The following is a 15,648-nucleotide window of genomic DNA, read 5'->3' on the forward strand; positions in this document are numbered from 1 at the left end:
TTGACTTTGGTGTTGCCTCTTCTCGCACAGTGGTGACACTGACCTTCTTGAGGTTTCAGGAGGAACAATCTTGGTACTTTTAAGAGCCATATGAAAAGTAAAATGTAAAACTAAGGACTAAATAATCTGATGATGTATTCAAAAGTGCAAAGCTTTAAATGATGCCTTGCTCATGTATGACTTTTTTCTGCAGAACAACATTTAAAGAGTTTGCAGAGAAATATGGCAGAGATCAGCGGTTTCGACTTGTTCAGAAGAAAAAAGACCAAGAGCATTTTTTCAACCAGTTCATTCTTATTCTTAAAAAGAGGGACAAAGAAAACAGAATAAGACTACGGAAAATGAGATAAGAATTCTTGAAATCTGCAATAAACACACAAGTCAATACTGTGACTGCCATAGAAAATGAAATGAAGAAACAGCATTTTTTGTCTTTTTCTGATTCACGTTCCAACAATTTAAAGAAGAACCAGATATCCCTGAGAAATATCTTTTCATACTGAGGTTCAGTGAACACGAGTTAAATTTGTTCAGGTTCCTCTGCAGGAACCTGTAGGATATTTAGTTCTCAGAGAATTAATGTTTCATATTGAAGCTCTCTTTTGTACAACATTCATAGTTTGATGCATTTCTAATTGCCATGATATGTCAATCCCTTAATTGTTTTAATTATGCGAATTACTTATAATATACACAAATTATAAATTCAATGCAGATTTGTAATTAAGCAGAAAACAGATGTCATCCATTACAATTTCAAGATATGTTCATCATTTAAGGGAATTATCTAAATCTATTTTTTGGCAACTTTATGCATTAACATAAATTGTTTAGAAGTACAGTGGTATTGAGGAATTCATCACTCAATGTTCATATGTCTATGTCTAGTTTTCTGAGTAGTAGTAATAGGGTATTAATTGTTAATCATAGTGACGAGTGTGTAAATCTTGGCATAAGTTCCATAGAAAAACTTATAACTTTCAAATATGGGTTTGGAATTACTTTGAATGGTGCTCTCAGGCACACAGATTACAGCAACACTTCCCCATCAAAGTTACTATAAAGAAGCTATCTTGTAAAACTATCATATTAATATTTGAGTTATTTTTATTGTATGTGAAGATTTTGCATGAGCATTTTCTCATCATCTTTGTATAAACAAATATTTTAACTTTTTTAATTAATAAATATTTTAAGCCAATTCATTTTTATTTTTTAGTCTCTAGCATTAGAATTCAGACAGTATTTGGTTTGAGAGCTACTATATGTATGAGGAACACATTGCTGTTGCCCTTGATTTTTATGTAAATTTTTACTAATGTCAACTGGAGTTATGAGAGCATTGAGGACAAAATAGATCCCACAATAACAATAAATTATATAAAGCATCAAGTGTAAATCAGTATAGTTCCACTGAAGTCAATAGAGCTAGCCCATTTTATACCAGCTGAGGAGTAAACTGTCCTGTGTCTTCTTTCCATAGTCCGTGCAGTTTCTGAGCTTATTTCTGTTAAGATCTAATGGAAATACTTTAGAGTCAGTCTGGATGTTTGCAGATTTTCTGTTTTCTGCTTGAAATTTGCAATTTCCTCCAAGTAAAGTTAAGTTTTCCATAGGTATTTCTCATGTATTTCTTACAATTTAAGAAAATAAAATCTACTTATTACATTTAAATTAATGACCTGGCACTTTAAAGAATTCAAAATGAAGAATGGGCTTAAATTGCAGCAAGGGAGGTTTAGGTTGGACATTTGGGAAAATTTCTTAACAGTCAGGGTAGTTAAGCACAGGAACAAATTGCCAAGGGAGGTTATGGAATCTCTGTCATTGGAGGTTTTTAAGAACACCTGTCAGGAATGGTCTAGTTATTACTTAGTCCTGCCTTGAGTGCAGAGGGCTGGACTAGATGATTTATTGAGGCACCTTCTAGTCCACTACTTTTATGATTCTATGAACCATTAAAATGAAGTATGTATTGTATAGCACTGCAAGTGGCCAACTTTTAAACCAAAAACGTTAATGTCCTGCTGTTCTGCTGCTTCTTTTGGGTATATATATTTTTCATCTTTGTTCATTATTTAAACTTTCTTCCAATTTGATTTAAGTAATATGTCTGATGAATCACATGAAACAGAGCAGCATAACAACATAGAGAGGACCTAATCTTACGTCCATTGAATGGCAAAAATCCCATTTATTTATCCCATTTATTCAATGAAAGCAGGATCGGGTCCCAAAATTCATACTGGCAATGGCGTGAAACCATGTTGTTCTATTAGTATCGCTCTATTACATAGATGCTGTCGTTTTATGTAATGCAAATAACTGATTTTTCAGTTTGGTGGCCAAAATGAAAATTTGGGGAAAAAAATTGTTTTGGCTTGAACAAAATATCAAAACATTTTGTTTTTGAGGGTTTGTAATTTCTTTAAATGTTTGAATGAAATTCTGAAATATGTCTTTCTGAACAAAAAAGGTGAAACATTTCCAAAAGGCAGAAATGAGCTGTCAACATTTTTTTAAATCGACAATTTGCCGAAATCAAGCCAAATTTATGAATTGTTTCAGTCGAATCTGCCTTTTTTCATGGAAAAAATGGTTCACACAAAAAATTTCAGCCAGCTCTAATTTTTATGTGCATTTTGTATTCATTAAAGTGCCAGACTGATACTTCAGGATGAAGTGAGCTAGAGTTTAGAAGGACAGAGGGAATCTTTTGTGTGATTCATCACAGATATACCAACTATAATAAATGGCCAATGTGCCTACACGTGCAGCTTGGAAGTTTTATGACACCCCACACGCTACAAGCTTTGCTTTGATGGTTATCTGGATGTCACTACCAGAATTCACTGTGTGTCTAGCTATGTGTAGCTCAGAGATACGTGTGAAGTATCTTGCTTAGACAGGTGCAGTTCACTTACTGTAAATATGGTGTGACTGGTGAGTGCAGACCACTAAAAGTGCATGGGTCTTTCAAAAGAAGGAAGTTCTTCCGGGTTAAATGAATGGAAGACATATTAAACTCATGAAGTCTTACTCCAGTGAGAGAAGACCACTCAATTTCCAGTGATTTGTCCTGTGTTGCTTTAAGTTTTAAATATATTTATCTCTGTAAATCAGAAGAAAGACTAGTCACCTTTATATCTAAGTAAAATAATTTCCTGTTTTGTTTTTTTTATTTAATCCCTTGCATTGTTGGAAACCGTTAATACAACACCATTGTTCTAACTAATGCATGAGACTTGTCTGATTCTCTTAGTGTAGCAGAGTGAAATGCAAAAAGTAAGCACCCTAAATGGTGATATGTAACTTAAATTTTAATAATACTTTCAACAATAATAATCTAAAGGCCAAATTCTGCTCTGTTCTGCCATTCTAAATCTAGAGAAACTTCACTAAAATCAATGCAGTTGGTCCAGATTTAATTGACCAGAATGTGTCATATTACAACAGAATTTAGCATATTAGATAGTAGGAGTAACACATGTAATATAAGGTATTTAACTTGACAGTTTCCTTCAAGATTATACATGTTGACATGCTCTTATCCAAAATCATATATTGCTGCTTATCATCTGTCACCTTGCCATGATGCTCCTAAACCTAGTCTGAATTTATTTAAAAAAAAAACCACACAAATAATGACATCTGCTCTTCCCTGTATCTTACTCCCATAGACAAAAGGTCAAAAAACAGAAAGTGACTTTGTCAGTTGTGTCTCTCATATTTCTTTCTATGTTTTCCTACACAAACTTCAAAAGATTTACCAGTGTCAGAATTCTCCTCAAGAAATGGGCAAAGCCAGCATTCAACAGTTCATCCCCTTTCTTCGGGTGCACAAAATGAAACAGAGCTAAGTAATGAACATATATTAGGAGACTACTGGAAAACATCAAGTGTGTGTGTGTGTGTGTGTGTGTGTGTGTGTGTGTGTGTGTGTCTGTACAAAGACTGTAATGAAAATAAGATACAAACTGATGGACAGTGGGATGCCATATTTATACTCCACCTTATTCTTTTGTATGGCTTAAAATCAACACTGTTAGATGTCCAAGTCTAGGTTGGCAATCCAATTGATTACTTCAAGTGATACAGAGCGGATGTCAGAGATACTGCTGGGATATGATCATTTGGGACATTGATTGATGAGGTGTTCCATAGTTAGAAGTCTATTTCTGCTGTCACAGATAGGATTGTATCCGTCCCCATTTATGAAGAAGGTAGGTGCTTCTGCCATGTGAGGTGTGGATGCTGTTCAAGGTGGACCATATTTTCCATGGGAATGAAAAGCCACTGGATTGTTTGGTCTTTAATAAGGTATTAGTTGGAGATATTGGTGTCCTTCCACCTTGCTTGCCATTGATCTTTGGGGGGAAAACCCAAGTCTTCAAGCTCTTACACTACAAGTCAAAGATTTTCTGGATTTGATTCATAATCTTGGTGTATTATGTAGGTCTTCATATTTTGGAAGAGCATCTATTAGAAATAGTTTATTCCCCTGATTACAAATGAGTGTTCAGGCATGTTTGCTCATCTGGCTTTGAATCTGGACTTCCCTTTTGAACAGTTAGGATAGATATGCCACTGCCAACCTTGTATATATGTTCTATACATGACAGGCCATAATGCGATATGTGCAATTTTTCAGATGTTGGGAGCATTTGCCTCCAAATCATGTGCCTCAGAACATCAGCTGAGGTATGAGTATACTGTAACACAAAACTCAAAACTAGTTCTTTACAGGTCTGAATAGTTGTATATAGATACAGGAGCATGGATAATGATTTTCATAGATTATTCAGGCCAGAAGAGACCATTACAATCAATTTTATTCATGTACCATTTTTGCCATATTTGTAATTAAACAAAACATTGATATATTTACAAATATAATATTTATTATTCATGCATAATATGCCAGAGAAACTCCCTTTAATAAAACTTTATAGTACAGTCTCATCTTGATTTGTGGGTTTTTTTGCATGTACAGAATCATCTTGTGGATTGAGATAATATAGAATATAGGGTATCCATGAATATATTTGCAAGCATTTATTTTTATTGTTTAGATTCATGTCACTTTAATAAATGTAAATGCTCTATGAACTGTGGGACCCTGAAGATCTCATAAGTGTCATTTTTCCCTTTCTTCTCTGCGAAGTTTTAAAAGTTTCACAACTTTTCTCTGATCTAGAGTATTTCACCAAATGTTAGAATTTCCACGACAATGCTGGTTCCAGTCATTGCAGAAATGTGCCAAGTATGACTGACTGATTTCATATCCAATCCAATCGGTTGGTGGGTCAAGTGAGGGAATTTGTGCAACTGTGGATTAACAGTGGGCTGCCCATGTTAGCACTGATACATGTTAGTGGCTGATACTGACAGCTTTGGCATTGCAGTGTGGGTTTGACTGGCCCCCAGGCGGTGAACATTAAGAATATAGCAAATCCAGCAGCTTCTTAGGCAAAGAGGGTGCTGACAGTTGAATTTCTAGCCAGTGAACCCACGCTCCTGCAATGTCTTCAGACAAGTGTGACTGTAGCAGGGCCCAAGAATCTGTCCACAGTGATAATTTCATGGCAAATTTTGGAAATCATAGGAACCATGGCAGCCAAAGCCTGATTTTGACACATTACCAGCACACAGTGGCTGCCATGGAAGGGTTGATTCAGAGGTTCAGCGGGATTCAGTTATGGAAAAGTTCCCTCTTATAATTTCAACTCAGTTGCAGAGTATCTGGCGTGGTTTTCAGAAGGATAATGCTGTGGGGAGGAGTTCACATTCCTTAGATTGCCTTTGGAAGATACATGCACATATAGTTCAACAATGTTGATGCAACCAGTTCCACAATGGTGTCAGAGAGATTTCCTATTTCTTTTAGGAATCCTTTATATCTGGCTTGAAGGTACAACTACCGACCTTATCCTTCTTTCAGCTGGATAATCAAGGAGTGAGTTATGGATTATCTGTCACTGAGATATTGGCTCAGACTTACCCAAGAATCACTATCAGAAAGTAGCAGCCCAGCCAGATGGCTCAAATTATTTGGCTACTACTTTATGTGCTTCATCATGCGATTCTCAATGTATCACAGGTGTCATGGCACTTGGCCTGTAAGCATATGTCTACAGTGCAATAAAACACCCGTGGCTGGCTCAGGTCAGCTGATTCAGGTCTCTGAGGCTTGGCCTGTGGGGCTATAAAATCCCAGGCTCCAGCCCAAGCCCGAACATCTACACTGCAATTTTATAGCCATGCAGCTTGAGCCCTGCGAGCCTGAGTCAGCTGACACGGGCCATAGGCATATATTACACTTGAATTTTAGGGTAAGCTTTAAGGAGTGGCGTTGACAAGGTGCAACACTGCTATTAATGAGCAGTGGAGCATGGTCAGAGAGAAATCTTACCCTCTCCTGCTCGTTGAGCATCAGTCTAAAGATAACAGGCATATGTTAAAGACCGTTCCTCTTTTGGTGATCTCTACTGATTGCTGGTAAATGAAGCATACAACAATAGTTTAGTTATATATTATAGACTTTGTGACAGTGGGGTACAGGAGTCTGGTAGAGGGCAAATATACTGGTCACTGGATGAGTAGTTTTCTGTTCCCTGAGTGACCAGAGAAGGGGCTGCACTAGAGTAATCAGGAAACTGCTAGAACCAGTTAAGGCAAGCAGGCTAATTAGGACACCTGAAGCCAATTAATTAGAAGCTGCTAGAATCAATTAAGGCAGGCTAATCAGGGCACCTGGGTTTTAAAAAGGAGCTCACTTCAGTTTGTGGTGTGAGTGTGAGGAGCTGGGAGCAAGAGGCGCAATGAGCTGAGAGGGTGTGCTGCTGGAGGACTGAGGAGCACAAGTGTTATCAGACACCAGGAGGAAGGTCCTGTGGTGAGAATAAGGAAGGTGTTTGGAGGAGGTCATGGGGAAGTAGCCCAGTGAGTTGTAGCTGTCATGCAGCTGTTACAGGAGGCACTATAGACAGCTGCAGTCCACAGGGCTGTGGGCTGGAACCCGGAGTAGAGGGCGGGCCCGGGTTCCCTCCAAACCTCCCAATTGACCTGGACTGTGGGGTCTTCCAGAGGGGAAGGTCTCTGGGCTGTTCCCCAACCCACATGGTGAATCTCTGAGGCAAGAAAATCTGCCAATAAGCGCAGGATCCACCAAGATAGAGGAGGAACTTTGTCACAACTTATAAAAAGAGACCTTCTAAAAATGTTAAAATGTATTACTGGCACGCGAAACCTTCAATTAGAGTGAATAAATGAAGACTCAGCACACCACTTCTGAAAGGTTGCCGATCCCTGGACTACACAGTACCACACACAGGACAAGAGGAAACAGAGTCAGGTGTTAATACGGGTAGTACACTAGTCACAGTTAGTGGCAAAGATTTCACTGGCTTCAAAGAATGGGGTTCCTGATGTAGATATTTCATGTGGGGCTACCAATCCCGTGTTGCATTCCCATATTCTTGAAAACTGCAACTAGAAGAAATTTGAACTGGTTTAGAATGTACAAAACCTAAACGATTTGAAAGGAGATTTTGCGGATAGATTTTCTTTTTCAGTATGGAAGACAAGACAACACTGGTGGACACGAGAGAAAAGAAAGAACAGGAAAAGCTGAAAGTTCCTAGTGCTTGAAAAGATTGGGTAGCAGTCCAGTAGCATCCTACCTTTGCAGAAAAATCAGAGCTAAAGAAAAATGACTAAGTTGGGCCCTCCACAAGGCTTTCACTTTGCTAAGTCCACCAAATATCCTGAGAGGAAGGAGTGTTTCATTATCATCCAAACCACACAGAAGCTTAACACAGAGAGCTGTGAAGTGCAGGCCAGATGATGCAACAGGGAGTGAAACTAAAAATATGTATTGATCATTTACCTTTACTGAGAAAGGGGATAAGGATGAACAATGACATCATTCTTCAAGTGTGATGTGATGAAGCAGAGGAAACTGCCAGTCAGCCCAGCAAGAGTTAAAGAGAGCTTTTGAGCCTAGCTAGTCCTGCCTCGCTGTACCTGCAGCCAATGCCAGGCCTGGAAGGGGGGGAGAAAAAAAGAGAGCCTGACTCAGTTTGGGGCTGATGGGTGAAGAGGCAGGAGCTAGCTGCCTCCCTACCTGAGGGGAAGGAGCACTAGCCTGCCAGGCAAGGCAGCCAGCTGGGCGTAAACACTGTCTCCCCAGCTCATGGAGGCTGTGGAGAAGACCTAGGAGCATCCAGCACCTGAGATACCTGACTGAGTGAACCCCAGAGACATTGAGGGGCTCAGCCTAACTTGTGGGTGCCGTGCCCGAAGGAGCCTGGGACTGCGGCAAGGTGTCACCCAAGAGAGGACCATACAGAAAGCAAGCTGCCCAGCAAATTGGAGCAGAGGGGACATGCCCCAAACTGAACAGACTGGTAAGAAGTAGTCTAGGGCAATGGATTTTGAATCCTTGCTGGAAGGGGCCTCCCCTGTTCAGGGGTTGATGTACACAAAGACCTGGGCTGGGACCTGGTGGAGAGGGAGGGCCTGGGTCTTCCTACCCCCTGGTCTTAAAGACTGAGACTCCTCAACCAAGCAGGAGGCTGAGAGCCATGCACTCTAACCACTAGGCTGCTTAGCCCTCTAGTCCACCTGTAACATGTGATGAGCATTCCATTCCAGAAAGGAATATAATACATACATAACAATATATGTGCATGTTTCTACTAAAGGGTACAGAGGCCCAGATAAAGCATGGAAACTTTCCTAAGAAACTTGTCCCTTTAGAAGAATCCAAGCCAGTCTATCTATGACCAAGGCTGGTAAGCCAGCTTCAGAGCTAATTGATTGCCCAGGTGGCTTAATTGGTAGGTGATTACCTGACTTTTAATGAGAAGGCAGACAGAACTTATGTTTGAAGGGAGTGGAAAGGTGATCAGTTGAGAAAGCAAGGCTCCTGGACACAGTAGACCCCAAAGAGAGAACAAAGGGATAACATCCCAGTCTAGCTGTGGGATGGACTGGTGAGATCTGAACCTCAGCTCTGGGTGGAAGAACTGAAAAGGCTTTAGGTAAAGATAACCACAGGATGCAGCGGAGGACTGAGGGGTTCTTTATGTAACAGAAACTGAAGGATGGATGAGAAAAGTACCCTTTCTCTGGAGAGAGAAACTGGGAGTTTCTTTACTGTAGGAAAATGTAAAGGCTGTGCAAGAAAATCTAAAGGCTATGAAACTCCTAAGCTAGGAGTGGGACCTGGGACCTGAGTTGAAGGTCTTTGCTTGTTTGGCATGTTTTTTCTGTTGATTAAAATAGCCATTTTTTGATACAAGAGTGTTTTGTATTTATTTACAGACTCAGGGTAGAGAAATTGAGGCAGAATCAGTAGTTTCACAACTGTCCACATGTGAACAAACAGAATGTAGTGATTTTGCAATCAGTAAGAAAGAACACATAAGCGACAATCGAGTACTTGGGATTCTAGCCAAGAAGCTTTCAGCTTTAATGTTGGGGCAAACTCTGCAACATGCACTGCAGCTGGAACAGCAGTAGCTTTCAATAGTAAAGATAAAAATAAAAAGATGCAAATCACCCAGTACAAACATCATGAAAAAAAGTACATGATACTTCATGGGTAAGGTTAAGATTTTGTCACGGTTATTTTTAGTAAAAGTCACAGACAGGTGGTAGGCAATAAACAAAATTCACAGAAGCCCATGACCTGTCTGTGACTTTTACTAAAAATAATGGGTGGGTGGACGGGGGGGGCTGATGAGGGACAACTGAAGCCTGAGCTCTGCAGAAGGTGGTGTGGGAAGGAATAAGAGCCCAAACCCTGCTTTGGGGGAGGGGTTCCAGCATCCACCACCTGCAGCACTCTGGGCCTCCCGCTGCCTGTGGTGGATCAGAGTTCCGGGGTCCCCACTGGCTGGCAGCTCCAGCTCCATCACCCTGGGGCTGAGGCTGCAGCGGAAAATGTCACAGGGGTCTCTGAAAGTCACAGAATCCGTGACCTCCGTGACAAACTCTTATCCTTATTCATGGTGCAAGAAATAATGGGAAAATAAGTCCATAGGAGCTTCCCCCTGACAAACCATTGTAAGTCCATATGCTTCAGAAGCTGAGGAAACACTAGTGCATCCCCACTACTCTTCTGTTCCCCCACCTAGTCCTCTCTACTCTATGCATCCTGTATCACACACCTACTTCTCCACCTCATAATTCCATTCCCTCCTCATGTCTCCAAGCTTTCCTAGGGCTCATAGAAGGGTCAGGAAAAATAAGGCCTGCAGGGCTTGTGGGAGGTACAGACAATCCTCGACTTTACGATGTTCAACTTACGATGAACAGTACTTATGATGTTTCTGAATTGACACCCTGATTTGACTTACAACAATTGGTTTCGATTTTACGACACTTGGTCCCACAATGGAGTGGATTGCGGTTCCGAGTTACGACGTTTTGACTTTCAACGCAATTTTCAGGAACCAATTGTGTTGTAAGTCCAAGGACTGCTTGTATTTAGCTCATCACTGTCATAACTCACAGGTCTCGACCCCAGGTTCACAGGAGCAGGCATGATTCAACCCTCCACTTAGCAGCCTGCTGATGACTGCTGACCCAGGCCCATGACGCCCAGCCCTAGTTTGAAGCGCTGCCCATGGCATCCCATTGGCGGAATCTCAGGGCAGGCAATTGGCCCACCAGCCCTTCTTAAGCAGCAACAAGAACAGGAAGGTGCCTGAACAACTGGGATCCACCCTGCTCCTGCTCTTCCCCTTCCCACCCCTTACTCCTCTACTGGCTTGACTTCTTGGCATTCTCACCTGGCTTGGCTCCTGACCTCTGACTCATGGTTTTGAACTCCAGTTTGTCTCCTGCTTCTGTTCACCTGGTATCCTGACTCAGCTGACTCCTGACTGTACACTCTGCCTCTGACCACTACATCTGGCTGCCCACAACCCAGCTTTGACAACCCCAGGGCTGGTGAACATACCCAGGTGGAGTTCTATTCTTTTGCATCCCCTAAGCATAAACACTAAAAATTAAGGAAGTCATAGGCTAAGGTAACATTCAGGTGTAACACAATACCAAAAGCATATTTAATCCCACTCTCTTTCAATTCAACAGTGCTACCAAACTCAACACAAACACAAAGAACTGCAAATCATATTGCGTTAAAGCAACTAGATTATTTCTCTGTAGGTTTTAGTTTCCTAAATAATGTAGTTTGTTTATATTGGGTTAACATGAAATGAATGAAAAGCAAAGAATAGGGTGAACATTTTACTTTTTTTCCCCTTGAACTTCCAGGGCCCATAGATATCAAGAGAAATTATGTTGCTAATGAATTCTGACAAATATGGTCAAAGTAAAAATACACAAAGGTCAGAGTCACTGGAAGTCAATTTTTAGTATGGTTTCCATTTCTGCTTTTTGCTATCCAATAAGGTTAAAAATTATCAGATGGAAACTTCTTGGTCAAAGAAACAGTTGCAAAATCATGCTATTCTTACTATTCAGTTTTTTCTCCCTTTTCCTTTTTTTAAAAGTACTGGACCCCATTTTGATTTCTTTACTTGGCTTTACTTTGGTAAACATTACTTTCACCTGGCGTCTTTGGGGAACAAATTTTGATGTTGTTTGGCTCCCCAAATAATGATCAAATCTCAAAACATAAATGAAGAGAAGTCAAGGAAATAAAAACACATAGTTGCAACATTCCCAAGAAACTACAAATTTAATTTTCTAGATTTGCAGTGAGATGTTTTTGGTTTGTTTCTGTAGGCAATTTAACTTGATTGATCTTCCTAACCATCAGTGAAATCTCTTTAAATTGTATTTCTTCATCACTATTTTTGAAGTCTAGAATTGTTGCTTCTCTACATGCTTTTCATAACAAATACATTTCTCGCAAGTTGACTTTTATATGAGCCATTTCATAACCTACCTGTTTCTCATATGTTAATTCTTCCTTTTTCTTGTCTTGACTAGTGACATTTAATAAAGAATTAATGCATAGAAGAAATCAACAAAAAATACATCCTCTCACAAATAAAAAAGAGAGGTTGATTCCCCCTCCCCAAACTCTGTGTGTTTATTAGTTGAATGTTTAATTAAGACAATAGTATTTAGTCTTTGAGGACCTATGTTAAAATTTCTTAGTTACAATTGAAATTATTATGAAGAGCTCAGTTGAACCCTCATAAATCCTATTGATTTTGAATGAAACAGAGGGAGAAATACTGGCCCATTGATAAAAGATTTAGAAAACCTGATTTATGAGGAAAGGTTAAAAAGCTGGGCATGTTTAGTCTTGAAAAAAGAAGACTAAGGGGAGACTTTATAACAGTCTTCAAATATGTTAAGGGCTGTTATAAAAAGGAAGGTGATCAATTATTCTCCATGCCCACTGAAGATAAGACAAAAAGTAAAAGGCTTAATCTGAAGCAATGGAGATTTAGGTTAGATATTAGGAATAATTTTCTAACTATAAGCATAGTTAAGCACTGGGATAGGCTTTCAAGGGCAGCAGTGGAATCCCTGTCATTGGAGACTGTTAAGAATAGGTTAGACACATGTCAGGCATGGTCTCAATTTTCTTGGTCCTGCCTCAAAATGAGGGGCTGGACTAGATGACCTTAAGAGGTCCCTTCCAGTCCTACATTTCTAAGATTCTATGAAGTCAGTAGCAAAGCTCCCATTAACTTCAATGCAGCCAGGATTTCACCCCTTGGCTCCTATCGGCCTGTCACTTTTGTAAATGGGACTTAGGCTCCTAAGTCATTTGGGTATTATTGAAAATGTTACCCTTTAGGGTGATATTTGTAGAAGTGCTCATTGGTTGGGCTAACTCTGTTCCTACTGAAGTCAGTAGGTGGGGAGAAGTGCTATTGACTTCAGTGGGAATAGAGATAGGGCAACAACATGCATTGTTGAAAATCCCACCCTATATGTTTTAAAATAAACCTTCTTGTGGTGGATTTATATTCTATTACTTCTCTCTTTTTTTTGGCTTAGATCAATTACAGTGTAATTTAAATTCCCATATTGTAATTCTGAATGTAGGACCTGCACTTAATTCTTCCTAGAATTTAGTTTACTCTGACTAGTCTTTACACTATATAGACATGAACCATTCACAGTGACCAAAATGACCCTAAAGATACAATGAAGTTGGTCATACAATAGAAGATAGACCATCTTCTTCAAATACTTACCTAAAGCCACCCTTCTTGCTCATTATCCCTTCCTACTTTGTGATTAGCATAAGCTGCTGCTGCTATCACATCAGATCTGAATGCTCTAAATAATATGAAATACTAGAAGGGGAGGAAGGAAATGGAGATGAACACTGTGATAAATACTAATGAACTCAGCAGCATATTGAAGGTCTACAAACTGAAAAAATTCTGTTGCTGCATCCTTAGATACAGTTTTACCAGCTGAAGCAAAATGTCTTTTGTAGATGTTTGTTCTTTTCCTGCATTCAAGGAAAAAGCTTTTCATCAAAACACAGCAGTCTTCCCAGCTTGGAACAAGTACTGCATCAGAAATAAGAATATACTTAACTTTAAAGAACATCATCAGTAAAGACACTGTACATCTGAAAAGGCTCTGATTGTAAAACCAGGAGGCTGTGTCTCACAGAATCTGTTTTGTTTGTATTAAAAATAATTTCTCATAAGCTGTGATTTTTTTCTCCCAGAAAAGAAAATATTGCATTAATAATTCAGTGTGTACATTATAGTCAACTAGAGGTTTCAATTTCAAAATTGCATAGATCTTCTTACAAATTCCAACATTATGTATGTATTTTTAAACAAAAGCTGTGAATAGCTTTCAAATAATAATCAGGCTAGTTAGAAGTGTTCTTTCCCAAACCTCACGGTGCTTTTCACAATATAAACTACAGTTTAAAAAGCAGATTGCTAGTTACTGTAGCTGTTGTTAGACACAAAAGAATAAAAAGAACATAGCTTGTTGTCAGAATTACAGAGTGACTATGATTGCAGGAAAATAAGTGCTGAAATTATGAAGTGAAAATGAAAAGAAAAAAACCCTATAATTTCTGTGTGAGGTAAAGTAGGTTGAACATGAAAAAAATAGGAGCAGAACTCTGGAGAGGAAGGCACAACCTTCCACTAACCTTCCCTCTAAATTTAAATCATCTAGAGGTAGATATATGTACAAGCAAGAGACTACAACATATCAGGAAACCTATTCTGGGTGTCTCATATAATGAAAACAAATTTTGGTTTGCTTCGGTATATAATTTGGATCCCCAAAGAGGCCAAAATCAAAAATAGGAAATAATTTCTAGAAATAATTCACAAGCACAGCTCTTAATTAAGATGGGGTTTAATTTTGAGATATTTCTGAAAACATATTAGGCATTAGTTTTCTCAAAAAAACAACATTACTCTAGAAGTTCAAAGTTAAGGTGACACTATAAACAGTTTGGAATATGTGAAAATATAATTAAGATCCAAACATCTTTAAGTGTGCCTTTCTTTCAGCACCAACCTTCTATCCTGTACATCCATCACAATTTGCATGTAAAATAGAAATATTTCAATGAAGAGTTTGATAAGGACTTCAAACTCATCTCCTGTGCCTGTGGGCATCTTAAATGACTGTATTGCATACTTTGCTTGTGCACTCAAAAGTTTGACTTTGTATGGACTGGACATGGCTAAGACTGATCCCTTAACCATCCTTTAACATTGGGAATTATTTTAAAACATTCATAAGCTGCTCAGGAATGGTCCTTTCTTTCTTTCTCATCTGCTTCCCCTACTATGGGGAAACGGCATGTAAAGTGGATTTAGTGTCTTTCTCTGGAGAGTGCTCTCTGTACAGCTAAATGGACCCTACCACTCCCCTTACCACCCAGCTGGCTGTCTCCTTCCTGCTCTCCCTAGAGTGGCCCCCAATACCCTCTCATGTTTTTTCATGTTGTCACTTCCCCCATTATATTTACTGTATTTGGACAGTCCATGAAGACTAGGTAAAGGTAGCATTGGTGCCAGACAGAGTTAAATGTTCCACCAGCCCCATAAGGTATACACAAGCCACTTTTAACAAATACATTACAACAACAAAGTTCCCATACCTAGTCAATAGCATTAGTTCTTTTTAAGACCAATAGATTAAAACAATTGCAGAGTTTCTTTGCCAAGACATTTTGGAAGTATGGCGAACCAAAAAAACCTACCCCACAGCCCACACCTATATAAACATCAAAAAAGGGAGGGCATAGGATTTCTTTTTAATCTCCTGGATTTCTTGTCTGAGATACTTCATGCTTGGCTGAAAAATTCTAGAGTGGTGAAATTTCAAACACATTTGTTTAGTTTGGTCAAAATTAGAAGATTTAGGGCACTATAATTGGGTTTATGATAGGCCACTTTCATCCTTAACTATAGAAAACGATATTTCTCCCCATAATTTTATTAATACCTGAATGTCATTAATATTTTTCAAAAAGAAGAACAGGAGTACTAGTAAAAAGAAGAACAGGAGTACTTGTGGCACCTTAGTCCGAAGAAGTGGGCTGTAGTCCACGAAAGCTTATGCTCTAATAAATTTGTTAGTCTCTAAGGTGCCACTAGTACTCCTGTTCTTTTTTTTGCGGATACAGACTAACACGGCTGCTACTCTGAAACCTAATAT

General features: G+C 39.2%; 1 protein-coding gene across 2 annotated transcripts in view; it reads left to right on the plus strand.

The window, feature by feature from the left end:
* The window catches only part of TCERG1L (transcription elongation regulator 1 like), a 242,362-nt gene extending 241,161 nt beyond the window's left edge, over positions 1-1,201 (plus strand). For both annotated transcript variants that reach the window (XM_065552187.1, XM_005305299.4), the window contains exon 13: positions 194-1,201. In XM_065552187.1, coding sequence (XP_065408259.1) covers positions 194-350 — 157 coding nt within the window. In that variant the 3' untranslated portion in view covers positions 351-1,201. The remainder of the gene's footprint in view (positions 1-193) is intronic.
* The last annotated feature ends 14,447 nt before the right edge of the window (positions 1,202-15,648 follow it).

This window comes from Chrysemys picta, chromosome 7 (genome assembly GCF_011386835.1).
Source record: "Chrysemys picta bellii isolate R12L10 chromosome 7, ASM1138683v2, whole genome shotgun sequence".
NCBI lineage: Eukaryota > Metazoa > Chordata > Testudines > Emydidae > Chrysemys > Chrysemys picta.